The 26,704-nt window shown below is 51.0% G+C and overlaps 3 protein-coding genes across 3 annotated transcripts; 1 reads left to right on the forward strand and 2 right to left on the reverse strand.

Moving 5' to 3' along the window:
* Positions 1 to 5: 5 nt before the first annotated feature.
* Positions 6 to 9,572, reverse strand: LOC100900782 (myosin-11). The gene is given in 18 exon segments (XM_029111789.1): positions 6 to 137; positions 698 to 1,138; positions 1,284 to 1,464; positions 1,626 to 1,894; positions 1,991 to 2,227; positions 2,356 to 2,617; positions 2,732 to 3,032; positions 3,191 to 3,440; positions 4,174 to 4,269; positions 4,898 to 4,991; positions 5,123 to 5,372; positions 5,507 to 5,724; positions 5,916 to 6,059; positions 6,600 to 6,829; positions 6,996 to 7,169; positions 7,252 to 7,332; positions 7,435 to 7,548; positions 9,408 to 9,572. Coding segments are annotated over 18 exon segments (3,639 nt in total).
* A 6,555-nt stretch (positions 9,573 to 16,127) lies between these two features.
* On the forward strand, positions 16,128 to 20,216 carry LOC100900930 (uncharacterized). The gene is made up of 8 exons (XM_003744541.1): positions 16,128 to 16,190; positions 16,930 to 17,151; positions 17,236 to 17,274; positions 18,067 to 18,345; positions 18,554 to 18,775; positions 18,894 to 19,002; positions 19,781 to 19,940; positions 20,036 to 20,216. The coding sequence occupies exons 1-8, from the start codon at positions 16,128 to 16,130 to the stop codon at positions 20,109 to 20,111; spliced, it is 1,170 nt and encodes a 389-aa protein (XP_003744589.1). The 3' UTR covers positions 20,112 to 20,216.
* A 3,792-nt stretch (positions 20,217 to 24,008) lies between these two features.
* On the reverse strand, positions 24,009 to 26,167 carry Ect3 (Ectoderm-expressed 3). The gene has a single exon (XM_003744508.2). It carries the CDS (start codon positions 26,018 to 26,020, stop codon positions 24,119 to 24,121), a length of 1,902 nt encoding a protein of 633 aa, XP_003744556.1. The 5' UTR covers positions 26,021 to 26,167; the 3' UTR covers positions 24,009 to 24,118.
* Positions 26,168 to 26,704: the final 537 nt, after the last annotated feature.

Consider the following 26,704-nt stretch of genomic DNA (forward strand, 5'->3'; position numbering starts at 1 on the left):
TGAACTTAATCCTCTTCTACACTTTCACTCTGATGGAGCGATTTGACGGTTATCATCAGGGCTTGCGACTCCTGTGGAAGACACTCCGGGTCGCGCGATACGTTGTGCAGGGACTTGGACAGTTGTCCGAGGATTTTCTTCGACTGGAAAAAATATTCTCGCTCACGAGTCGGTACTGACGGGATGAAGTCCACCTAGATGAGTGGACGGCGATCTGATCCCGAAGACGGCAATGTCTGGTGAGATTCTATCGAGCATAGCGGAAGGATCTCCCTCCAGCGAATGAAGAGTCTCATAGGAGGACCAAGTACTAATACTCTTCGTGAGACATGAACGACGGGAGCGCATTCAGACAAGTGGAATCGTGCAGTGAGTGCTGTGCATCCAATAAGCAAGCCTCGTGATTTCAATGGAGATTATCGAGACAAGCGTTCGCAGTCTCTATTCAGGGTCAGTTAACTACGCAACTCACTGTAACGGGATCGGGGATTTCTATAGCCGAGCGGGTCTGAATGTTCTCTAAATCGGGGAGCGGAAGTTCGGAAAAGAAATTAGGATGAAATCGGCGGTGATAGTGAAACCTTTGGTCGAGGGTTTCTCTGTCGGGTCGATAGCGTCCTATGGTTCGGACTCGTGATCTCTGGGAACTAAGTTGATATGTTCCCAGAATCTAATCTTGAACTTCCCCGAAACTTACGGTGGCAGTGAACTCATGTTGTATGACATCCTGCTGCGTTCGCCGCAGAGCGTTCTCGTATTTCTGACGCAAGTTGTTGTGATCATGTTTCAGCCGGCGGTACAAGGACTCGTAGTTCTTCTGGATAATTGGAACCAAAACTCAAGCTGGGAGATCTCCCAAACGATCCGATAATATCAAATGTGAGTCCACAAGCGATATCCAAATGAATAAATATTCGAAAATCACCTCTTTGCATTTGGACGGCGCTGACTGAGGCGGCGGTGCTTCTACGGCTCTATTGCTGCGAGTTTTTCTCAGAACCTCAACTTCACTCAGAGTTCTGTCCAAAGTCCTGCGCAGGATATCGCAATCCTCTTTCAATTCAGCCATCTGCTCTCGTAGGCGCTTGTTCGACTCTCGCTCCGAATCGATGTCTCCCTGGTACTTCTGCTCCATCAGCTGCGGCATCGAGAGGATTTTTTCATGTATAGAGGATTCCAAGTCCGGAATACTTCAGCACACAATTATTCCCTTCCGATCCCCAATTCACACTCTCAGCATATTCATATCCTGGGAAAGTCAGGCTATGAGGGCAGAGATCTACCTTCAGAGATGCAGAAGTTTTGTTGAGCTCGGCGTGCATCAGCACCTTGCTGTGCTGCTGGAGCGGCAGACCTTCCGTGAGTCGAACTTCGCTCGACTGCTTCTGGAGATCGAGTTCAGTCTGGAGCCTCAGAAGGCTCTGCTCAAGAACATTGATCCGAGCCTCTCGCACCGTCAGTTCTCTGAGAGAATCGAAAAACGACTCGTGGTTTTAAATATCATTATTATTATTATCATTATCATGACATGGATTCCGAGCCCACAGCGGTCGGATGAAGAGGTGCATTCGGAATTTCCGATGCCTCCACGTCTTTCTGATTCGCATAAAAGAGGGCGAACTAACCTTTGGAGCTCCGTGTTCTTCTTACTATCCTCGAACGTTTTCCTTGATTCCGTTAAACACAGCGTTTTGATATTGTTCGACTGCTGGTCTACAGTGCCGGGTCTCTCTCGGTATGCCTCCAACTCTTCAACCAGTTTTCGCACGCAATCAACGATATCTTGAGCGTCGACACCTTTCCGACTCATGACGGGAAGAAGCAGCGAATCAATGCGACGCATTTTTTCCCGGTGGACCAGCAGTTCCGACCTCTGGGATTCGAGCTTCAGCATCTGAGGGCATGGAGGAATATCAAAAACAGGAACATTCAAAGAGAATTCCGCGTGAATGGCTGAGGAAATGCCTCGAGGGGCTGAGGTAGAGCGAACCCTTTCTCTGTAGATCTCAAGCTCGAGTCGCGTCTGACTGAGCTGGTCTTTGAGTTCGGAACATTGAGCGATTCCTTTCTCATGCTCCGCCTCATCCTCGATCGCCTGGAGGCGTTTTTCTTCCAATTGCATCTCCAGCATGACCATACGCGCACGCAGAACCTCATCATCGCTGCGCGACTCCGCTAGTTCCTTGGCGAGGGACTCCTTCTCGCGGAGAAGGACAGCGATGCGTTCCTGAGACACGAATCAAGTCAGCGACTCAGAGCTTGGGAGCGACTCGCCCGCAGCTCGTTAAGCCGAGGCAGTCGAGAAGAAAGAAAAAATTCGGCAACATTCCCGCAGCAAACAATATAACATCTCACCTGCATCTGACTGCACTCGCTCTGGATAAGCGTTGTACTATGATTCGTGTGCTCCCGGAGAGCCATACATTCTTTTTCGAGGACGTTCCGCGCCACTTCGGATTGTTCCAACTGGCTCGCTAGCTTCGCCAGATCGGATTTCATGCTGAGATTCGATCGGGAGCCGGATTCCAGCTTCGCCTTCAATTCTGCGCACTGAACACGCATGTCTTCCGCTTGGAGAACAGCCTCGCTGTGCTTGCTTTGCGTGTCAGAGAGTTCCCTGTGGAAGCGGAGCGGTAACAACTGTCAGGGAAGCGTTGTCTGATTCGTACGCATCCGTCGACGGAGGCTAAGATACACAAAGGGATTCCCGCAGCGGAGGATTTCGACTTACCTATTCAAGGCCGAGAGCTGTGTTTTGAGGGAGCGTTCCGAATCATGCATTCTGTCGTTCTCTTCCTTTTCCTTGAGGAGACTCTTCCTAAGACTGGAAATTTCGACTTCAGCATCGGTGACATTTGCGGTCAATCTCTGGAACTCCTCGAGCACTGGATACATTTCGTGCTTGAGACGAGTGTTGTAGTCCTCCGTGATTGTCTTGAAACGCTGTCTCAGCTCCGTGATCTGGGTTTCGTAGCCGAGTTTCAACTCTTCCACCGACTTCTGGTGGCAGTTTCGATCTTCGTGGAGTTGTTCTACAATTGATTATATCGTCACCGCCGTTCTCGTTCTCAGGAAAGTCCCGGAACAGCACGGAATATTCTTCGAGTCAAATCCTTCATTGTCAGCGCGATGAATCCTTGCCCCAGCGTGCATTTTCTTCCATTCGAAATGCACCTTGCTCAGGACCCACCTTCGAAAAAGTTTCGCATTTTCTCGATCTCGCACTCGATCTTCTGTGCTGAGAGCATGGCTTCGTCCTTCGCTGTCCGTTCTTTGATCAGCTCCTCCCGGTTGGCACTAAGTTCTTTGGATAAATGCAGAATCCTTCCTTGAAGTTGTTCGACGTCGCGTTGCGCGGCGGTGGATTCGATTCGAGCCTCTTCGACCTGCTGCGAGAGCTGGGATTTCTCCAATTCCAGACGGCGAACCTCGGTCGATTGCTATGCTCAAGGAAGAGAACATCGAGTCAAATTCTGGCAGTCAATGACCCCATCGAGAGAAGCAGGAGCAATCAAATCGGCTGATTTTCTAGAAAGCTGAACACCTGTCCACGTTCCGCGAGCGGCTTGTGTTCGGTGCATACCGTATTTCCTCTATCATAAGGGCACGACCGTCTAATACCACCCTCTCCCGACTTGTCCCGCCATGAGAGTCTGCTTTCCTTAGCCGGAGTGCTTGTCAATAGTCCAATGAGATAATCAGAGAAGATTATCTACTCGTTCTTCGTTAAAGTACATTAGACGCCTCAACACTCTCGAGGCTCATTGGGAGCGAATCGATATCGCAGGAGCCTCTTGAGTGGACGATCTAGGCTCATGTCTGAGCGGCGAGCTCGTATCACACGGTGCGCCCTAGCGCACCTATCGATTCTTTAAGAAAATGCGTCCTCATGGAAACGTTCCTCATCGTAGAAGAAATACGGTACAGAGAAGCACGAAGTGATTAAGTCACTACGTATGGGAATTGACTGAATTCCTGCAGAGAGATTCCAGTCGGAATGCACTTCGGGGACGGTTTCGATTGTGGAGGCAAATGAAATTCCTCAAATTAATGCATCTAATTCGTAGAACGTGCGAGAATCTGCGTGCAAGGCGAGCTCCGCCTCGTAAAGAACATGTTTCCGACTCCGAACAGGTTCTTTAGCTGAGAGATCTCACAGATCACTAGCGGCACCTTTTGGAATACGGATTTCCATTCCTGACTGGTGAGCAGAGTTCTATTCTTCAATCGGATGTTTTCATCGCTCAGCACGCCAACATCCTTGCCTAGCTGCCGTAGTAGTCAAATCAATCGGTGAGACAGTTTATAGATGTCAGACCGATGGAAAGATAAGCTTAATTATTGCAGCTATGATGGGATTACGCTACAATTGGCTCCCGAATCGCGTCTGCAAGTTCTGTGACATCTCTCTCCCATGCCAACCTCTGGGACTCTTCTGAGAATTGGAATCGATCCGGGGAATGATTAAGTCGAAACATCGGGAGCAGACGGGAGGTTAAACGGAATCCGTAATCCCGCTGATCCTCTGAGAGAGCTCCGGGGAACTCCACGTAAATCAGCCGGGAGGAGATCGCTAATTCCGTGTGGAGGCTCCGGGTTCACAAGAGGAAAAACTTATGCCGAGCAACGGCTTATCGCTCAATTTCGTATCCCTTCCTTATCGCTCGACGCGGCGAATGGCCGCTCAAAAGTTTTGAGAGGCGATTAATACACCAACGGCAACCTTATTCTCATCGTGTAAGCGCCGTCGTTTGAGATAGGGAACTTCAGACGGGTAAATAAGGCCTCCCGGTAGGCTTTTCTAGACTAGCGCAGTTCTCGCAAATCTCTAAAATAAGACGTCTTCGGGTTTCTCCGCATCGGGTATTATCGCGCTTGAGATTGGCTTGGAACTCACCTTCTCGAGCTCTGAACGAAGAGCGGACACGGCTTGCGTCTCCGTCCGCTCCTTGCGATCGTTGTTGCTTCGTCCATCGAGCAGCTGGTCGCACCTGCGAAAAATGTTCATGAAGACGGGACAGTACGGAGGATCTTCCGTATTCTGCTTCGAACAGGAAATCGTGAGACCGCCGGATATGGAGGAACTCGGGACAGATCAGAAAAAGCCCGCATAGAAAAAAACCTGGAAGTGAGCGCCTCGATCTGCTTCTGCTGCTCGCGACTCCGGTAGTTCATCGCTTCTTCGGATCTTCGCTTCTCATCTCGCAACTCCGATAATTGCTGAATGAGCAACTGTTTTTCTCGGAGGAGTTGATCGCAGAGTTTCCTCTGAGTTTCCAGCTGTTGTTGGAGCGTGACTATGTGCTCGCGGAACGTTTGGATTTCGGAGCACCATCGGGAATCCGTGTCTTCGGATAGGGACGAAGGCTCCGCTGAGAGGGGAAAAATAGCTCCATTAGGGACAGGCTGCGGAGATTGAAAGCAGAGAATTTTTCCTGCAGACTTCAGTCTCCCGAAGGTTTCTTGGGTTCACGATGCAAGGCTAAACACGTACACGTACACTCACAGAGTTGGCCGAAGTCATTGTCTTTGGCGTCGCACCCTCCAAGCTCGGCGGTTTTCGTCAGTTTACCGGTAGTCGCGAAGGTTTCACTGGTTGCGGTCACGTTTCGGACCCGAGAATCCGTCGCTCGATTCAGTTCGTTGGCGAGACGTTGTTTCTCGCTCCCCACCGCAGTCAACTGCTGTTCCAGGTCCCTTATTTTCGCCTCATACTGCAGGTGGCTGTGGATCAAGCGATGCGATCACTGGTACTGGTCAGTTTCCGAGCTATCGATAAAAGTGATGAAACTTCTCCGCAACGGATGAGATTTCCGAAAAATGGCGATTTTCCGCTAATAAGCATCCCATAATGCTTTTGTTATCATCATCATCGTCATATCAAAAAGGTTTTAATAATAGAAAAAATCACTAACTGGAGCATCGTCTCGATCGGGAGTTCCTCGTCAGCCACTGGGGTTCGACACCTGCTCGAGGTTCCGCTTCTCGGCATTGATTGCGCGCATTGATTTAGGAGTTCGACTATGTCATCAACCGATGCGTCTGACGACAGGAGAAATCTGTGAAGCAAAGAATTGAGGCATCGTTCGGCTAGACAGGCCGATGAAGGGAAAAACACGCACTCGTCAAAATCATTGTTGCGCTCGAAAAAATCTCTCTGGTGGACGTCCCCGAGAGGCGCCGAACTCATACGGAGCTTCGAATCTGCGGCTGATTCTCCCTAAATAATTTTCAAATCGTCTGAATTGTCCTCCGTCGCTTCGAATTTCGTTATCTTCCCGTAGGTATCCATCCCTGGTCCGATTCGGACCACTACTCGCAGGTGAACGGAAAATTGCGAATGGATTTCGCTAACCTCAATCTCTGAATTACATTCGCGTTATTCGGATTGGCCACGATTCCGAGCAGGCTTCCGATCGCTGCATAGAGAGACTTCCGCTCCGCCGATTGGACGGCAGACGCCTGACTGAACCTGGCGACGCTGGGAAAAAACGATGATAAGTCATCGCTGTCTTGTTGTAGACAAGCCCCAGGCCAGCATAGCTTCGCGACCGACTAGCTGAGTGATGTTGCATAGAATGCACATTTCGCCCACATACTTTTGCTCTAATTCGTCTTCTGTCATGCTTCCGCTGTGGACCATGATCTTCGGAACGTCGATGAGCTCAGGAGAATCTCTTCCGTGGGCGTGCTCGGCCATCGCGCTGCTCAAAGTGTTCTTTTGTGAATCGAGCTCGTCCCTGTACGCTCCCAATCGTTGGGCGATGTAGTTCCGCAGGGATTTGTAGTCTCTCTTCACGCTGCCCACAAGGGATTCGAGCTCGGCGAGCTTGAGCCCGGGAATATGTCGAGAATGGCCACTCATTAGCATTCGAGGACTTCCGCCTATTGACTTCGGTAGGCGAAGAGCCTCCTGAATGAGGTGTGCACGAAGGTCGATATGTCTTGCCGCAAACGGTACATTGAGAGTGCACACCGCAGCTCTGGCCACTTACGGTTCTCCTTTCGCTGGAAACGAAGGTACGGAATTTCTCGTGGCTCTGGTCCTTTGCCAACAGACTCCGGTTTAGACGTTCAACTTTTCTGCAGAGGTTGCGATTGGTCTGACCAAGGAGGAGAATCTGTTGCTTCAGCAGCTGGTTGATATCGTCCCCACCAGGATCCACCACCTGCATTCGAGCAAGTTATTCAATTTACGAGGAAGCCCCGGGAACGCTGAATATTATTTCCCAAAACGACTCCGGAACGAACCTCTCGCGTCTCTTCGAGGTCACGACTCCTCGTGTTGTACGTGACCACTGTTACGTTGGAGGTTGTTTCGACATCATATGACTGCAATCGGAATAAGATGTTCGAGTCAGTACTTCGGATCAAATATTCTTGGAATTGTTTCGGCTCGTTCCCTGGACATCCATATCCAACCAATGCACTCACGGCTGTCTGCCGCACGCTGCTCAGCGACGTGTCTGTCCTGATAACGAGACGCCCCTCCTGCAATTTCCGCAGATCGTCCTCCAATGCATCGTATTTCTCTCGCCATTCGCGGAGCTGCAAGATAGAGCGATACTTTTATCGATATCACTTATTCTACCATACTACAATGGAGACTCCGTTTCGACGAGACCGTCTGCCCGGTCCTTCGAGAGGATTATTCGCGGCCACTCCGCAAGCGGGGCTAAGCAAGAGTTCCAGCAAGTCTGCTTATATTTGTATTCGAAGTAGTTTCGAGTCATCGTCGGCCTCCCCACTGGTTTTCTTCGACTTGGAGGAAATTCTATCCCATTGAGGCTTGAGGCGGCCTCGAAGAAATGGTTTCTCGGAGCTTTCCACGATTTTTCGGTTCCTCTCATGGATCCCTCACATGCATGGAATTATTCTCGATCCGGCACGACCCCATGATCTCCGGTGGTCAGTCAATCATCATTTTCAATAGAATCTCCCGAGTCTCAGGGTAACCCATCCGAGCTTCGGGAGAGAAGAACGAGTTGGAATACCCATTTGCGGCGCCGACGTAGGGCTGAGTGCCAGATGGATTAGGGATGTATACTTGGCGGGGAGCGCGGAAACGATCGACAAGCTGACTTCAAGAGAACACTCAGCGAAGGGAAAACACAGCTCAGACGTACCAGTTCGCTATCGGACGCTTGAGACAACGACGAATCTTCATCGGACATCCTAAAAGAAACTCCAATTGTATGCAATCCTCCATGATTCTCTTCCTAACCCCGACCCATTGACTACAGGCGAGAGATCCGAGTAGGTCTCATCGCTTGATTACGGGGATTGTCAGCGGTCTCACGACAACAGCTCTGAAATATTTCACTGAAACGGTGTCCAGATACTACGGAGACGAAAAGTCTCCGTGGTAGCCCTTTCATCCACTATCTAATTGAGTACAGAGCGGATCGGACGTTGTGAGGAAGGTTCGGCTCTAGTTGAGGGGGATGTCTCGCTCACTCTGGGGAGACCCACGGAGCTGACTCCTCAGAAGGCTCGGGAGGAAACTTGCTCGACTTCCGTTGACCCCTTTAGTTGCTGAAGACGGATGTGGTCGAAACTAGTTGGTCAACCTGAGCTTACGAGGGTTCGCGTGATCGCCACATGAATGATCGATACGGATGCGTAGGCTAATATTGCTCAACAGGGACGGACGCGAAGCATCGGACCGGAGCCAAATACTCTCCGATGTTCATGGGAGGTTGAGACTCCCTCCCGAAATCCCAAGAAATTATTCCTGCGCTTCTTCCGTCGGCGGGATGTCAGATGTCGGAGAGAGAGATTATTGGACGCGTGGTCAATGCTGGGAATTCGATCGATCCATCGATCGATCACTAGAACGCTATGAGAGCTCAGGAATTCGTCCCTCATTCATAAGGCTGCGCTTATGAGAGTTTGGATTTGTTTTCCCGGCGGGACCGACCTCTGCAAACAATCGAATTGTTGAGCGAGCTCGACAAGTGATCGCTCGACGGATCTCAGCTATAGCGCCCGGAGTCGACTCATGCTCAGTGCTCAGTCAGAAGCTTTCGGAACCAGGAACCACTCACTTCACGAAAATGAGGAAATCGATGAACGCGACCGGATATCTGTACATCTACTCCGGATCGAGTAATCGGGACGGCTCGAGGAACAATGGGGAGCCGGTTCTCCCTCTGGACCACTCCGAAACTCTTCGTTAGAGACAGAGACGGATTCAGAAATTTCGGGACTACCTATGCTTGGATTCCTGGGAAAAGCAGGCATGGAAACGTCGATCGAACAGCAAAGAACTTTCTCTCTTAGGAAGCGACCTCTCGTCAGCTGACCACGTGGCCCTCTTCAGACTTGGAGTGCCCCATTTTTCAGATGTATTTTTTTCTCCGATTGTGAAACCTCTGCTCTCGCAAGCGTCTACTCAAGCGACTTACCTCGTCTCGGAGTTTGGGATGCTCTTCCCAGACGGTAGCCTTTTCACGAACAGCGATCTCTATTTGCTGACTTCGAGGGACCTCCGCAAGCTGTGGGCGCTCCGACGAATCCTCCACGGTCTCCGCGGCAACCGAGGATACACAGGCGGAGGAGTCGCCGGCCATTCGAAAACTCGGTATTGGGGGCGATGCTCAGCTATTCGTATCTGAGGGAAATGTCGAAGATGTATTAGAATTAGTGGAGTCCAGGATCAGGAACAAGTTATCCACTCCCAGTTTGGGGGGAATTCTAGGAAGTGGTAGAATAGGACGAGGTCGTCAAGTTCTCTCCAGATAAATGGTTTCTTCCGGCAATAAATATACCTATCGATTTCGCTCGGTCACTCTACAGGTATCAGACTCCCGAGGTGAATGCTGGAAGAAAGGCATGGACAGTCCGCAGACAATGCTCGCAGAAGCGGAAAATCGTTCGAAGGATTTTTTGCGATCCGTCCAAATCGAAACAGCCACAGTCGAGGCAAACGTCCGTCGCAGGTTCGATGAGTATTTTCGTTCAGCCAAACCCCGGGCATTCGGTGATTTCGAGATGGAGTTTGCACTGACAGGAACTGTTGGTCGTATTTTCGAATAATGATATTTAATTCGCTCATATCTGGACTTTGTCCGTCCGAAGATTCCGAGTCAAATCGATAGAAGAACGCGGAAAACCTAAGGAACGTCACTCAGAGGTAACTCGTTTTTTTTCTTCTCAAGTCCAGGAGAAGCGGACAAAATTTTCTCAACCTACTTGAAACTCTCGGAGCCCTCCAAAGTCCTGCCTCCACCTCACATTGTTGTCGACCGGGCAGTGTGGTGCGCGCACGAGCCAGCTGTGCCTCCGTGACTGAGTTCGTGAGAGAGCTCGTGACTCACTGGGAAGCGTTCCCAACTCTGGCTTTGATAACATGTGTCAGTCCGAAGGGTGGCGCTGTAGTCCCGCGAAAGCGACTCGCCTGCCTCTCTGACTGTAATTAAGAGTTAGAGCACGAATACACATCCCATACCCTTCCCGGTCGAGTAATAGATCAATTGATCGAGCAACCTATTCCGGACTATTGCGGACTTGGGAGTCTTGTCTCCGCGAAAAAAAAAATCGATCGATCGGGGTGCCCATCTTTTAGAATAATCCGCTGGACTCGATGACGACGGAATTTCCCAATGATTCCACGGGCTTGGGAGCTCAAATCACCCGGGCTGTCGGCGGGATGAGAGAACCCTAACATCATCGCGATCCGCAGCTTCCGCAGCGATTTATCATTTGCGCAATAATCTTCAGCAAGACAACAGCTGCGATTCACGACGCTAAAGCGAGATGGAAAGTACAGCCCAATATATTGCCGACGATGCGACGTTGATAGATCGGATCGCTATCAATCAGAAGACACTACGATTCCGGGGGATTCTGTCACATCCGCTGTGTGACTGAGCGGGTGGTTTTGGTGATAGCTGTCGGCTCCTCCGAGAATCCGAAGTTCTTCGACTCCCCCATCGGAGTCTCCTATCGCGAAAGAACCGCAAGTTTCCGCGGTCCTGACAGAGGGGCTTAGCGCTTACAATGCTCCTGTTCGAGGGAGATTTGGACGGTCTGCCGGGAGTCGACATTGTGGAAACTTTTGGGAACGCTCGACTTGAAGATTTCAAGCGGCGAGACCTAGTGAAAAACAGAAGCTTGAAGGAGTCTGCCATCTGGGGATGGAGCGTGTTTTCGGGTGCGATTTCCTTCTTTCCTCGTGATTTCGGAGCCAAGGAATCGCGGAGCAATCCCGGAATTCGCTGTCGATCGACTCGGTCCCGCCGGTCAAGGGAACCTCTAAGGCTCGCGGTCCGGGGAACGGAAAATACGCAAAAATCATACAACGGGGAAGCGTTCTCGCCCCATCCCTTCAGCTCTCGACTTGAAGCGATCATCCTACTTTCCCACGTAGAGATGAGTGTCTGAATCCGATGGAAGGAAGGCGAGAGCGGGCTTAGTGTAGTACGGTAGAGTTCGCTCGAACGGCCTCCCGGATAATCGGCCAACTCGCTCTATTGGCCTGTTTTCCTCGGCCCCAATCGTAATCCGTCCCGCTCATTTGGAGCCGTATTCAATGGGCCAACCCGCTTACTCGGCCGTATAGGTCCCGCTTGCGGCCGACTAAGCGGGATTGACAGAAACAATTTCAACTGACCACCCCGATTATGACCACTCCGGTCTGCTTGTACACATCCATACATCCGATTGTGAATGCCACGCGGAAAAAACAGAGTCTCTCACCCAGGATGGCAGTCCGTAGGACGGGATTGCTCGTGGCATCCTTGACCAAGAGACCGTATTCCCCCCAGTTGAAGGTCATGCTCCTCAATTTCTCAAGCGTTGCGTGTGGTGCTCTTCAATAGGAGATTGGAGCATGCCCATCAATTGGAGCAAGTCTTCCGATTCTTCAACTAGACCGGAATAGACCGGATTCTCCACCGGACCATGAGGACAACCGTACGTAAATCTCGGGGATCGCGAAACTCGCGGAAACTGCGACTGTCCTCTGTCTTCCGCGGATTCCTCAATTCCCGTAATTCCCAGATTTCTTGATACGTTCATCCGACACCGTCGCTGATCATGGAAGCGGGTTTAGACAATCCAACCTCCGAGCCGCGAAACTCTATAGAATTCAGAGACCTCTCAGCTCGAGCTCGATTTCGGTCCTGAGTTTGAAAATACAGCTGTGTCGGAGCTCGCGAAGCAGGGTTGTTCTGAAAGACCACTCCTCCCGTGAACTTTGAGCGAATATCGATTTTTTCTGCGATTTCGAGCAACTACCCTATCTCCTCCACGAGGAGGGCTCCCGACAATTTCTAGGACCTGCCACGCGGTTGGCCGTCGAATGGAAGTTCCCCTTAGTTGGAGAATGCCGTTTCGAATGTTCTAAGTTATTTATCCGAGAATCCGTATTTTCAGGGGAAAGCCGTTATCCCAGCTCTGGGACGAAACAAAGGATGACTGTCGTGTTCATCTTCACATTATCACCACACCGTACTATGGTGGTACTTCATATATTTATTCGGTTACGGTCCGTATACATCTGTAAGCACGTCTATGTTCATCTCGTTTGACGCACGTGCCTTTGAAATTGCATCCGCCTCCCGAATCATGTACTTCTCGAGCTACTGGCAACCGGGAGGTATCGGTCAACGGGTTTCGGGGCACTGGATCTCGTAGACATCGATTCGACGGCATCGGAGGCGGCAGCGATGCCGCTCAGGTTGTGCCCGTAAATCATTGGAACATGCCCGCTCGGGCTCTGCCCGAATCATAGAGCATGCTCGCTAATCGGAGCATGTCTGCCGATACGAGGAAATGCGCTTCCCCGTGATTTTCTGTGGCTTCACCGCGCTTTCGGCGATTTTTTCCCGCTACAAAATCAAAGCTTCCCTGATGAAGTACGATGGAGTGTCCTATCCATCTCGATATGTTCAGTCATGTTCACAACAGATTATATGTATCCTCGACCGTCGATTTTCCATCCATATCGTGGAATCACAGCACGCCCTCCGATCAGAGGACATACGGTGAGCATTTTTCCCGCGATGGCTCTGACTCGTGCATTGCTCCCACTCGCTCCGTTCATATATAGGTGCTAATCAGGCGCAAAGTAAACGGAGCTCCCCCTGTCCAATTTTTTCGACGATTCGAGAGATTCCTGGAGGTAGCATTGCGGAAGAGAACTCGATCATCGCTCGTTCTTCTCGTGTAGCCTTCCGGTAGATATCAAATACAGGGCAATTGGCAATATTCCACGGGAGAAAGTCCCTGTGAGGCAAGTGTCGAGGCTATCGCCTGCTCGAATCTAGGTATCGAGTGCCCCTGTCCGAAACTTGCTCCCGATCGCAATGTATTCACAGCGGCATCTGAGGAGTAGGATAGGCAGATTGTCTCTTCGGGAACTACAGAATCGCCTTCTCCCGTCGCACAGCATGGGTCAGGGCGGGAACAAGGTGAATCTTAACTAGTTCGACTCAACGAGAAGCATGGACATGGTAAAGGAGACGGACAATAGCGAAAATCTCATCCCACGCATCGCTGATTCCGGAGCGGAATGAATATTCCGTTTCCAAAAGGCACATGGACAAACACTGTGAGTTCGATCCTTGGACGGAGATGTTATTCCAATGAAATTAGAAGCGAATATTTTGAAAGGGATCCTCTAATTATTATGCTCGCGCCAACACCCTTCCAAGGGATGTTTCTCCGATGGAAAATATCATGCTTCGCTTGTGCTTGATATCGAGCTCATGTCCACAACGGCGGCAAGCACGAATCTCCGTCCGGAGTTCTATACCACGGCTTTCGAATAATTGAGATTGCTCTTTCTCCCGCGATATTTCCTACCAGGTGGTGAGACTTCCTCGTCGCTGTGGAGTACCGTCGGGGAGACCAGGCGATGCGCGGACATTCTATTCCTCCCGTGATCGGGGAGGGAACGAAGGTCAATCGCTCCCCGTGATTCAGTCGGCAGAGGCCCTCAATTTAGGATTCCCGCGGCCGCGACGGGGGAGGGTGAATTGCGAGTCCACCGGTAGCCCCTTATACGCATGTAGTACCGGCTCCGTTCCCTTGCTTTCCTCAGGGGCATACCTTATGCAACAGAATTTTCCCAGGTCAGGTGAATCCCCTCTGAGATTATCCCATCCCGAAGTAATCGGAGCCCAACGTGACTATGGATGATCAATCCGCTGGGTCAGTCAAGATACGTAATCGGTTCGCCCGAATCTGTGTCTTTCTTCATTCCTTTCCTTCCATTAGATCGCCTCGGTCTCAGCCTCGGCTCCGGTCACGGTTACAGAACGCTCATCTGAACGAATCGGTTATGTGACGATTCCTGTGAAGACAGTTCGGGCTCCGCGGCAGCGACTCCCGGACTGAACTCGCCGCGCGACTTGCTGTCACAGACGCAGTTTTTCGGGAAATATTTTGGGGACGAGATCGAGTGCAGTAGAGCATATTGGGGCTCCAGAGACAACTTGAAAGGATCTCCATCCATTTTTCCAGCCCCCCCGAGCGCTGCCCTAATTTTCTGGGTTGCTTCATGCTTTTGGAATGCACCGTCATTCTTAGATTCCGTCCTCCTACCTGACTCGTAAGGAGTTTAGCTCTTCAAACATTCAACCTGGTTCCCCCGGCCCATCCACCTCCATAGATTCTCAGAGCCTCAGGTGATGAGTGAGGGTGTTGATTTTTCGCGGCCAAACATTCCCAAAATCGCAGCGTGTGGCCGTGGGAAATCATGGAATTCGTAGACCACCCAGGAACTCTCTTGGAATCGCGGCTTGACGGGGGAGTCCCGATTTCGCAGCCAGAGTTGCTCCTGAAAAGAGATCCGCTTCGCAAGTTCGTCCCTACAGGCAGATCCTTCCTCCGTAACATCGAGCTCGCGCTCAAGCTCAAGAAATAACAGGGACCGACCGTGCCCGCTGAAGGCTCGAAAGGAGCCGGGCTCTCCGAGCAAGATTTCACGATCAGGGAGAAGTTCCACTCGTGTTGTTTGAATGAAACCCGATTACTGTCTTGGCTGAGAATGACGAATTTCGCGGGAATCGCTGGGAATTACCGCAGATTGCAGTTCACTCATTCTGCTTGGCGTGATCATCTGCAAAAAACCCAAGAGGATCGCCTATTTTGACCAGTTCCTCCTAGTCCAGTGCTCGATCCATTGCAGTCCGGCGACTCGGGAGGGATTTTGCGGAATCGTCACCGCATTGCTGCGAAACGCAAGGAGGGCCCTCTCAATGAACGGCTCGAGTAACACGGATATATCGATGACGATTCGGCTGCTTAGACTAGATATTCGCTCAGACCCAAGGGATCTGCTTGACGACGTTCACGGGACCATATATCTCAGAATCAGCGTGATCCTGGAAGCTGAAACAAAAAAAAAATCACGAACGATCTACGCAGACATCCATCCCTCGGAGGAAATAAAGTTCGTACTGCGGAGCCCCAGTGTTCAACGAAGGCAACCCATCATTCGAGAATGATGATTTCCATGTCATCGGACGAAGGGACGAGAGTTTTCCTCTTGTCGGAAGCTTCGAATTCTCACGCATCCCGAGAGGATGCTGTGCCAACATTCACAACCTAGGCAAAACATAGGACGAACCTATGACCCAGAGAATCGGAAATGGTCCACGGCTGCTTATAATTCAAGATGAATGACACGTTGAATTGCCTTGGTAGCCGTGTCAAACGATGGGCGTTCTCGTCAGATGCACGGCGATAATTGGGGAGGAACTTGTTAGCTACCGATGTCCGGGAAGATCTAATGCTCGCTGAACATCATCAACTTCTGCCCTCATGACAGCTCAACCGGTTCTACCGAAATCTGCGCCCAGCCGGTTGTTTACACTCTCTCCATGAGTCGCGATTCCACTTTCGCTGCTGAATCATGGGAAGAAACCTCCATGACGAAGAGAAGCGTCATCATCTGGGATCAGAAGCCCTCACATATAATTAAGCGTTGATCAGTAAACAGAGATTATATTCTTCCGCGATGATCTTGTCGTACAACGAACGTCAGCTCGCTCCTCCAGGCGATTTTCTTCGGAGCCGTCGAACAAACCGGTGGACCACTACCGGACTGACCACTCTGAAAGGGAAAGCCTTGCCTCACCCTCTCAGCCGGTGCTGGCAAGGCGCTAGCCGTTAACGAAATGCTCATTCTACAGATCACCGTCGTTCTGGGTAGGAACTTGGTCCCGCGGACAACAAACATGGTGAGATACTTTTGCAAACGAGTTAATTCGCCAAGAGAGGTGCCGCGGATGAAACGTACGGAAGGTGAATGCTTTTCCACGGGATTCCCCGAATCTATCCTTGTGAGAGCCTCCGAGTTCTCAGGCATCCAAGAAAAAAAAGTTTCTTCCCCAAAGTGAATTCGTAATAATTACTCAAACTTCGCGAATCGATCTGCCTGCCCTCAGGAAATTCGAATCCTTCCAATTTCTTTTGTGAACATCCCACTCGCGGCGAAAGTCGCTCCACAGGTCGCGCACAATACATAGATGTTCATTCTCCATCACGACGTCGCGTCACTGCCTCGCAGTGTTCACTCAAATTACTGAGATCAAGCCTCGTTTGGTTGCCAGGTATCTAATTTCGGTCTGTGGAGGAATCTCAACGTGAATAATGAGAGGGAGCAGAGCCTTCGAATCATGATCTCACGACTTCCTCCGGTGCCGTGTTTTCAATGACCGGAATATTTTCCGCGGACTTTCCCTTGATGTTTCTCTTGACGATTCTTTCCTGTATATGCAGATCGTTGGTCGGGTCTCCGCTCGAAACACTCACACAACTTCAGCGAACATTCACGTTGGAGTAGTCCCCGCTTATCCCGGGTTCATTCGGCCCATGGCGTCTGGCCCGAACCTTCTTATAATCGTATATCCCGGTACAACCTATTGACTTGTTTTGGGAAAGAGCGGTTGTTGAAGATAAAGATCTCGGTCCTTCCAGTGGGCTCGACTCAGTGTACTATCGATCGTCGTGACATGCTTGTTCCTGAAACTCGCGCTCGGAGCCCCCGCAGCTCCGGAAAGTATCGACTCAGCTCCGGAAATGTCCACCGTACCGATAAAAATCATAATACCCGAGAGTACAGAAGTGGTGGACGCCACCACCTCGACGAGCTCCCTGATTCATGGATGTCTGAAGAAAGACCCCACCACTGTTGAAGAAGTGAGCCGTGAGCTTTTGGAAGTATTTTTTCGGATATTTGAATGATATCGGTGAGATTTACCTCCTCACCTTGGAACTTTGCAGAATGAGGGACTCACTGTAAGTGCTGATGCATATACCGAGGTAAGTTCGCGATCATGTTCCTCCGATGACTCCTCGATACCGTGGCGAAATCGAATAAGAATGTGAGAATGCGGGAGAATGACAAGCCTCAGTCCAAAAGCTCCAAAATGAGGTGACCAGCTATGGCTCGCGTTTACTTCATGACCAAGCTTCGCGGAATACCGCGGCTCCTAGAACGCTGAACCTGGGCTGTCTTTGGTGAGATTGAGCCGGCATCGACGCCGCCGCTTAGCCGCAAGCTCCGCGGTATTTTGCGAAGTCCAATCATGACATAGATACGAGATCTTTCTCCTCTTTGCTCAGTGTGCCCCGCACCGCGGTCGTGATGAATGTTGGGTAAGAGAGCGGCGCAGCCAGGATCACAGAGCAGGCAAAGTCTCTATCATCCGAGCGATGATACTTGGGTTTTCGATCGATATGATGATCCTCGACTCAAGTTCACGGCCGCAATTTCATCATTCGGTCAAGCGCATCACATTTTATGGGCTTGCCTTATGCTGTGCAAACATCAGACAGGAAATGTATCCGGGATCATACATCTCGTGCCTGAGCCTGTGAAATCCGATCCCCCATCGACTCATTGCACTGGGGATAAGATTCGCAAACGATTTTTCCTATTTCTCGTCGATTTTGAGATTCCCAATCGTGTCCGAGCCCCCGCGCACGTGAAGCGTGGGAAAGACTCGAACCTTTGCCGTTCTATTCCACGAGAGTACCGGCGAAAGCTGTGACCTGCTGTCGTGATCTCCCGCTACGGGATAATGTATTTTTAAAAAAAAATCGGTCTTCCAGTGCGCAAAGCAGGAGCTTAAGTCGGTATTGAAGGACCTGGATGAGCAAATCCAGAACATGAACGGTGGCGCCGGGGTCCGCGAGGATAAATCCGAAAAGGGTTCCCAGTCCCCGCAACCGCCGTCCTCGAGTCGAAACCCTGAACGGGTGAATCAGGATATTCTGGCCCAGCACGGAATCAGAGACAAGGATAGCAACGCTAAGGATAAACTTATTGGCGACGCTGCCGCCAACGCTACGACGGAGGCTGTCAAGGCGGTGACCAATTCGAACGATATGGTGAGTGGAGCCTCGTGACCTGGGCTTGAGTACTCTGCTGTGACTTACCGGCCAAACTGAGCGAGCCTTTTTTATTAGGCGAAATCGGGTCTCCTCTTATTATTGTGGAGTCTGCATCAGAATTATTTAAGTGGATAATCGAGTGTCTCCGCCCGGTCCCAGATTCCATTAAGTTTACGACCTCCACAAACCTCGCTTAAAATTGCAGCTTTCGGTCCTACAGACCGTTTTCGATTACAAACGAGTCATGAACGATTTGAGGCGAATTTTCCGCGGTGATGTCCTCGGAGTACTTGGAGAGTACCCGGGCAGGATGAACGGTCTCTTCAAGATGGTTCAGGAACTCCCGCGCAGAATAATGAAGAGCATCGGGATAGTGAACCGACTTCGGACGGATACAAGCGACAATACCTTCAGAAGTCTCCTCACGGTGAGACGGGAACTTCCCTTTTCTCTGCTTATTGCGATCGATAGCCTCGTGAGGAATCTATTCATTTCAAGGTTCCCGACTATTCACCCTCTCCCGTTAACCTAAACTCTCATTCCAGAATCTCCGAGATTACTTGGTCCAAGCTTCGCATAGCGCCAAGGCTCTGCCCGACGCGCTGAACATGATCGGTGTTGTTGAAACTCTGAGGAACGTAGCATCCAAAATCGGTATGTGTGAAGTCTTACAACCGCGTCCTACGACCGAGCTCTTTGCAATAAAGGAGAAGAAAATAAACTAACCACTAACCAGAATCGTGTTTTGCCTGCTTCTGATGATTAAGTCTGTGCAATCCATTCCTTCGCTTATTTCGGGAGCGGGAGGCGCGAAAGAACGCTGAGAGATCCCGAAAGGCTTCCGAATCACTAATCAGTAACGAATCGCTTTTGGAGCATCCGTAGACAAGTAATAGTTCCACCCGATCAAACCCAAAATTGATGTGGATGGGTTCTTCCAATCTCTTCCTCACCTGCGCCTCGCCCTTTTTTAGAGAAGGCACAACCTGCCAAGCTTTCTCGGGACGAATCGTTCTGGTTCCTCTCTTTTCGACTCCAGAAGGTTCAGGATGAGAGAGATTCCGCCGGATTCCGCAAATTGAAGAGACTCAATGAGGAACCCTTAAACTTTATGGAACATTATCGCCTGAACCTGATTTTCGATGATTCACTTTTGATTATATTCCGAACTCAATTCGAGGTGTCCCGGCTGACGAGATCTCTCTTTCTCGAAGACACAACTCTGAGCGGAAAAATCGTTTCTCGCGGAGTTGGGGAACGACCTCGCATTCGACCGAACTTCCAGATCGTCTCCCCCTAGTAGCTGATTGACCACGCTCGGCATGAATGTAATAACATCCGGTCCGACAAGCTGCGGCGAAGATGGATTTCGCCCACGCCAGGACGTCTGAATCCCGTGACGTCATCTGGATAATCATTATTGTCATTTTAGGTGACGGTGTTCAACGGCGGCTGGACGACGCACCCGCTCAACGTGCCCTACTCGCCAGGGTCGAGGGAGTCGTCGGCGGAGGTTTTGTCGGCGGCCACTTTTCCGTCGATCACAGTCCTGACCGCTCGATACTGAGCAGAGCAATTTCAATCCCCGAAGGGTTAGCCAATCTCCGAATATTCTCGCGGTATCCCATAGCATGCACTGGAGCAGGGCAAACTTGACGCACCTGCCGATACAATGATCAATTTTCAGATTCATTGCTGATGCGATACATCCGAGAAACCTATTTCACCTCCGTCTGCACCACGGAGAGCAGCCCTCGCAATGATGGAGGGCTCAGGAATGGAGTTTTGGACTGAGCAGACGTTAGCTAGTCAAAACCGTCGTCAGTGTCATATATTTATTGCTGGAAGAATATTTATTGATTTTTCTATTCCGATTCGATTTAGTTAGAACTTGTCTGTCTTTACTTTGTTTCAAACACGTTCGATGGGCGCTATCAGGGGAACGGCGATCGGGGCCCCTAAGGAGTGAAGGCTTATGATGGGAGGCGAAGAGACCGAGTTGAACGGGATGGTGTATCGCTCTACGTATCAAATCATGAATATTCATGAATAGGTTGGACTAGAGCCCCCTCAATCGCCGTTTTTAGCTAGAGGTAGCTCTCCGCGAGGGAACGCGAATTCCGAATTTTCGAGATGGATTCTCCAGAGGTCCGGCAATCTCGGAACCTGGTCCTGGACCAGCTGCGAGAACGTCGCGAGATCATTGGCTTTAAAGCCCCCACTGCACTACCCGCCCTAAATATCTCCGTGGTCATAGTGGATTGTTCCGTGCCTCTGCTTCGAGCTGGCTCATAGGGACAGAGGTGGAATTTTTCCCTTGAAGGGGCCATTCGGAATTACCGAGAGACCATGCCCCCGCTTGGAGCGGCAATCGACCTCTGGCCTCCACAGAACGGAGATGCGATCGATGAATCTCGAGGGCGATTGCTAAGTCCTCCACGATTCTCCCCTCCCAGGTGCCGTTCCCGCGCCGTTTTATTTTCCGGAGAATTAACGAGTTCCACAATACGGGGGTCCCGCGCATTATCGCGTCCGTGAACGAGGGAACCGTTAGCGCATCATCCGGCTCTCAGGGGAGTCTTCGCAAATTGCGAATTCTTGGGGTGCAAATTATCGGAACTCTATCGACTATTAACTAGATATGAATCAATCTAGACCCACTCTGTGTGTGCCCTACACTATGCAATCTAGCATGAAGACGAGTGGTTCAGCGATTAAATTAGATAAGCTATGCTTCCATGGAATTATTCTATCTTGCTCCCGAATGGCACAGGATTGGGGATTAGGTGCGTCTGTCGCTCCGCACTGCGCGGAGCCTCCCTCAGCGGCGTTCTTCCGTGGGTGAGCGAGCACAACGTGTATGCTGCCGTCAGGCGAAGCATGCCTCTCGCTTATGAAACGGAGTATACTAACTTCTCGGTGTCGCCTACAGTGCGGAGTAGGATGTGATTAAGTCGCTTCTTAATTGCTCCGCTAGGCGTGAGTTCCTTTCGGGGTTGAATGCGGTTTACGTAACGGCGAATGCCCTCTTAATTGGAAGATCTCCGCATGCCTATGCCCGGTCTCCGCTGCATGGATTACCCCGAACGGATCTTCCCCGCTTCCCCGCTTCCCTCAAGCTCTCATCTCTAGTCGTAAGGTTTCCAGAGTCGCATCTAGATTTGACAGCCGCTCCCACGCATTCTGCGCGCGGCTCCTATCCGAGAGCCGTTCGCCGCCCACGGGAATAAAAAATATTATGAATTCCAAGATTTTGCCAGATTCGGAGCGTATCGAGACAACCCGACACGAGCTCCGACCTCGCTCTCCCCCCGTCGAGTCGATTCACGTCGCGCACTTAGTCCTCGAGTCCAGCCGTTATACACGTTCGTGCTATTTTGCCGTCTTGTTAGAGCTGCTGTCTAATGATCTCCGCGCGTTCGCCTCCCGTTGTATCGCGACCGCGCAGTTACGTCAGGAAATCGGCGAGTCGGGATCAAAGAAGATCGACTTAGATCGGGTTCTCTCAAAATCGCTCAACAGCGATTCGGTGAAGAATCAGATGCTCAGGAGAGGGCCCCTAGGAGAAGGGTTTGCGCATTCGAAATCGACTCTGTACACGATAGAGACAGTACGGCAGGTGGCACCTACGTTCGCTTAGGGGACTCCCGTTTTACTTGTGAATTTCGGGTCGGGCTCACGAGCGAACCATAGACCTCCTTTTTCTGGAGGAGGTTTGTCCCGGATAGTCATTCGCAATCTTCTTGAATGCCCCCGTACCTCCGGTTTTCAATGGAGCTCTTGGGCTGTGAATCCTTAATCAAGCAAGCTTGATGATAGATCGTCCCCGCAGTCGGAGATTCTCGAACAGAGCTACTTCTGAAGAAAGTATCTTCCCCCAGGGGCACGGAGGAAGAATGCTCAGCTTTCTAAAGTTGAATGAATCGAAACTGGCTTTCGATGTGCTGGGCGGACTCCTGTAGCGCGTGAACACGATCAGTCAGCGAGCTCGTCTGCGGCTCTCTCACAGCTTTCATCGAGGCTCCTACCAGAAAAACTCTGGCGACAACTCTGGGAGATCCTACGGCACTCTACGAATCTGCCGGAGGACCGGCGAAGCCTCGCGAAGAAGCCAGTGGATAGAGACAGCTCCCATCCCATTCAGATTTGTGCCCTGATGATAATGATTATCATCCCGACACCGGCTGGATGTTGCACTAATACGCTTCAAGATTCAAAGAGTTTCGGGCTCACACGACTCGCATGACTCACAAGCTTGAGCGTCGATCAATTTTCCCTCGCTTGGGAAATCCTGGTTCCCGAACCATGACCGAGTCACGCTATTCCTCATTTCGACCGACATGGCCTACCTGCTGCTGAGTTTACGGAGGATCCCGTGGGACGCTCAGCCCGAATTGCTGTGTGGTCGACTATTCGGTTGGATTCTCTTCCTTGGCCCTGTGGAGGACGCACGGCTGGAGAGATCTCGTCGAGGACATCAGAAGAACTTCCGTTCCCGCTTCACTCGTCGAATCAATCATCGGCACACCGCTGTAGTCGATGCATGAGCTGAGAGTAGGTACTTCTGGAGGAGAAATCCCTATCCGACTCTCCCGTTCACCGATTCATCCCCGACAAGGAATCTATTTTCGGCTCGACTCCTGGAGATTTTCTAAAGGTGCTTCGAGTAGCCGAGTCGCTAAGTTCACTCAAAGTTACGTCAGGAGACGAGACCATCCTCGAGTCGCGTCGCCCAGCCTGCACTTCCTCGGAACGTTCCCTCTCTACATGCTCCACGCCTGGTTCCGCAGCTCACCCCAGGAGGGAGCGGTGCGTTTCCCGATTCTCGACGAGAGATCTCTTTCTTGGAACCTTCGCTATTCGGTTTCCGATTGAACGGCGCTCCGAATCAGACCATTTCCCGTCGTTGGGATTTTCCTGCAGGCGGTGTAATATTTCGATAATCCTCTTGACGCAAATGAGCGCTCCGGACATTTCCCTCGACTCTAGAAGAGCCAATCGACAGCGATTGACCATTTGGCAGTGAAAGCCAGTTGTCTTCCAGAGTCGAGATATCATATCGCCGCATAGTCCCACCATGTGCGAGGAATCGTTCTCGGTTCCTATTCTGGGGCAAAGATCTCGAGGCTTGTCCGGACGCATTCCGACTGAAATCTTGAACTCGACGTCTCTCGTGAAGCCCAACGCATTGTTCGGACCGAGGTGCCCGATTTCGGGAGAACCCACATACCGGGATTGCTAATCCAGCAGCTATCGATTGAAAATCATCGAGCCCATCCCCTAACAATCGAATGCTTTTCTGCTATTCCTACAGAGACAGCCTCTACTCTCTCGTTGGCGAAACTAGGGCATCCCAATAAAATCCACCCGGAGGGTCCCCCATGGTAGGAGCAGGGGAGGTCTGGGAGGCGCCCAAGGTCCTCAAGCGATTCGCGGCAAGGTTCCCATCCACGCAGCAATCATGCAGAGGATGATGAACTGGTAGTCCTTGTTGTCTTTATGGGGTTGCCGTGCGAATGATAGAGCGGCGCAATTCTCATATCAGCGATGGATGAATCTGATTTCGAACTGGACTGTTTGCTGGCCACGGGAATAACCTATTCTCTCATGAGCTATTCTTTGAACTGGGTAGGGTTAGCTGGCTAAATGACGTCACGTAATTTTCGGGAGGGTGTCCGCGGCTCGCTCAGCCTTTTATTGTGGGTTGTCTCCGCGAGTAATTGACGAAAGAAAACTGTATTACGCCTCATGCCGGTGTCGCGGGAGAAATTCATTGGGGAACTGGTCCGTCGATGACGGGCTTGTCGACGGAGACAATCATCCGATTCAAGGGCGCCGTCTCGAGCTCCACTACCGTAATGTTGTTTCTTCCTAGCTTGAGAAAAGGTGACGGGACGTAAAGCGTGACCTGAGGGCCTTGATCAGGCCAGTATCGACCGAGATTGACACCGTTAATGTACAAGTATCCTTTTCCCCATCCGGAGGGGTGAATATACGTGTCCAGGAGCACTTGGTTTCTATCGGGAATCTGGAAGCTTCCCTCATAGACCCCAAACCCTGTAAGATCCCTCGAACTCGTGAAATGCTTCGAGAATCCGGCTTGGACATCGTGAGCGAACATTTCCAAAGTCGAGAAGCCGTAGGATCCTCCACTTTGCTCAGGCAGTGGGATGTTTCTCCAATTCATCAGAGTCCGAGAACCCAGTTGTACGGGCTTCACGATGCCTTTCGGGTCCAGAATGCCGTCCCCGAAATTCACCCGACCCTGGTTCTCCACAAGAATCGTCAGTGTTTGGTTCTGACGAATTTTCAACGGCATCTCGTAGATGCCAGCTTCTCGAGATAGGATCCCTCTGAGCTCGTAATCTACGTAGACGTAGCCGCGGTCTTTGAGACCCGGTACCTTGAGCAACGATGGACTGAACGGTCTGAATGAGATTGTTGTCTCGTAAGCTACTAATCCGTACGGCTGGTCCACATCTTCGAATGACATGGGGTTCGTAGACTTATGAACTTTCATCAGGTTCTCGAGCACGCCCACGGTAGTTTCAAGATCTAGTTTCTTCCTCAGCAGTATATTCCCGAGCGCGAGCTTCGGTTTGGCGACGGGGTCGTCATCAGGGACAGGAGCGTATTTTCTGATGACATTTTTTATGGCGAAATATTTTTCCGTAGGATCCCCAGCTTCCGTGAGAGGCGCATCGTAGTCGTAAGTCGTAGGACAGGGCTGGTAGACGGAGTCCAAATTGGCGCCGTTGTCAAAGCCGAAGTTCGTACCCCCATGGAACATGTACATATTGACCGAGGCGTTCATTGCCAACATTTCGTCGAGCGAGCGCACAACGGCTGCGGTTGGGACGGTTTCGTGGATACCGCCCCAATGATCGAGCCAGCCCGTGTAATATTCGGAGTTGACTAGGGGACCTTTCATTTGATGTCTCCTCTGCGCCGCGAAACTGCTCTTCACATCACTGGTCACACCGAAATCGACGGTCGTGAAAACGCCTTCGTTTTTCCCGCATTTCAAGTCACCGTCGCGGTCTCCATCGGTCGAGTAGTACACTACGTTCTCGCCGAGTAAACTCATCGCCAAGTCCCGGAGCGCCGCCGTGTATGAGAAATCACATGCCGAATAGCTTCCGTACTCGTTCTCGATCTGGACCAAGATTATGGGGCCTCCTCGTGAATAAAGAAGGGGTCTCAACAGCGGTAGGAGTTTCCTCCAGTAACGCTCGACGAATGACATGTATTCTGCATCGTTGGTGCGGATTTTCATCCTCGGGTTCACTTGCATCAACCACCACGGCAATCCACCCATTTCTCTTTCCGAACAAATATACGGTCCGGGGCGGAGGTTCACCAATAATCCGACTTTCTGTGCGATTTTGATGAAACGGGTAATGTTGTTCCGGCCCGTGAAGTCGAACACGTTGTTCCGGGGCTCGAGGGTTCGCCATTCGACGTATGTTTGCACTGTGTTCACACCGCAGTTCCGCATGGCGAGTAGCCGGTCCTCCCATAATTGTTCGGGAACGTTGAAGTAATGGAGACTTCCAGAGATCATCTGGAATGGTTTTCCGTCCCTCGAGAAGCAGTTGTTGTCGTAGTCGACAACGAACTCGGGAGCTCGCGCGGCTGCCGAACACACGAAAACCGCGATGACGAGCCACATCGTGATCGAGCTGGAATCAGATGAGCAACAGTTCCCGAGTTACGCGGTGTCCTTTAGAGTTTAGAGAGACTCTTAAAGGGAGTATCCAGGAGAAAACATTGTCGCGAGAACTCACGCGGAGGCTCACCACTGGGCGATGAGAGCAGTAAGCGTGTTCGATGATTGTCGCCCGGAATCACTGGAAGTTAATCTCTGGTGGATTCGAGAGTATCTGGCTGTGGCGAGAGCGAGACGCTTGATAGAGCAGCTGAAAGAAACACCTTCGTGGTCAGTTTATTTCGATTCTTATGGAACGGACTCTCACACCTAGGCCCGTCTCTGTGAATGAGCTCCGACGTCTCGGATGACTCAAAATGGATACACTCAATCGTTGGAGATTTCCTCCCTTATCGCGTCGATTCAATTGTCATAGATGATCTCGTGATTCGATATCTGGGAATCTTCTTAGGGAATCGAAAGTTCAGATTCCAATATGAGCTCGCTAAGACTCGCTCATTGCCCCGATACAACGTGTCTCCCAGCCCATGGGACGTTTCCGGATTGATTCCTAGATTTTTCCAAGATGTCTCGCTCATGAGACTTATTCCTGAAGTCCCCCGGGGGACTTCCACTCCATTCCTCTCAGTGAGCGAAGACTGAACACTCTGTATTTTCAATTTAATGGCAGAATTTTCATCGAAAAGA

Source organism: Galendromus occidentalis, unplaced genomic scaffold (assembly GCF_000255335.2).
Source record: "Galendromus occidentalis unplaced genomic scaffold, Mocc_1.1 scf7180000077470, whole genome shotgun sequence".
Lineage (NCBI taxonomy): Eukaryota > Metazoa > Arthropoda > Arachnida > Mesostigmata > Phytoseiidae > Galendromus > Galendromus occidentalis.

Bases quoted from the DNA above. Each gene is read 5' to 3' on its own strand.
- LOC100900930 (XM_003744541.1), top strand. From the start codon at position 16,128: ATGCTCATTCTACAGATCACCGTCGTTCTGGGTAGGAACTTGGTCCCG. The intron at 18,776-18,893 runs GTGAGACGGGAA...CTCTCATTCCAG, and splicing joins CCTTCAGAAGTCTCCTCACG to AATCTCCGAGATTACTTGGT. The intron at 19,941-20,035 runs GTTAGCCAATCT...ATCAATTTTCAG, and splicing joins GCAATTTCAATCCCCGAAGG to ATTCATTGCTGATGCGATAC.
- Ect3 (XM_003744508.2), bottom strand. From the start codon at position 26,020: ATGTGGCTCGTCATCGCGGTTTTCGTGTGTTCGGCAGCCGCGCGAGCT.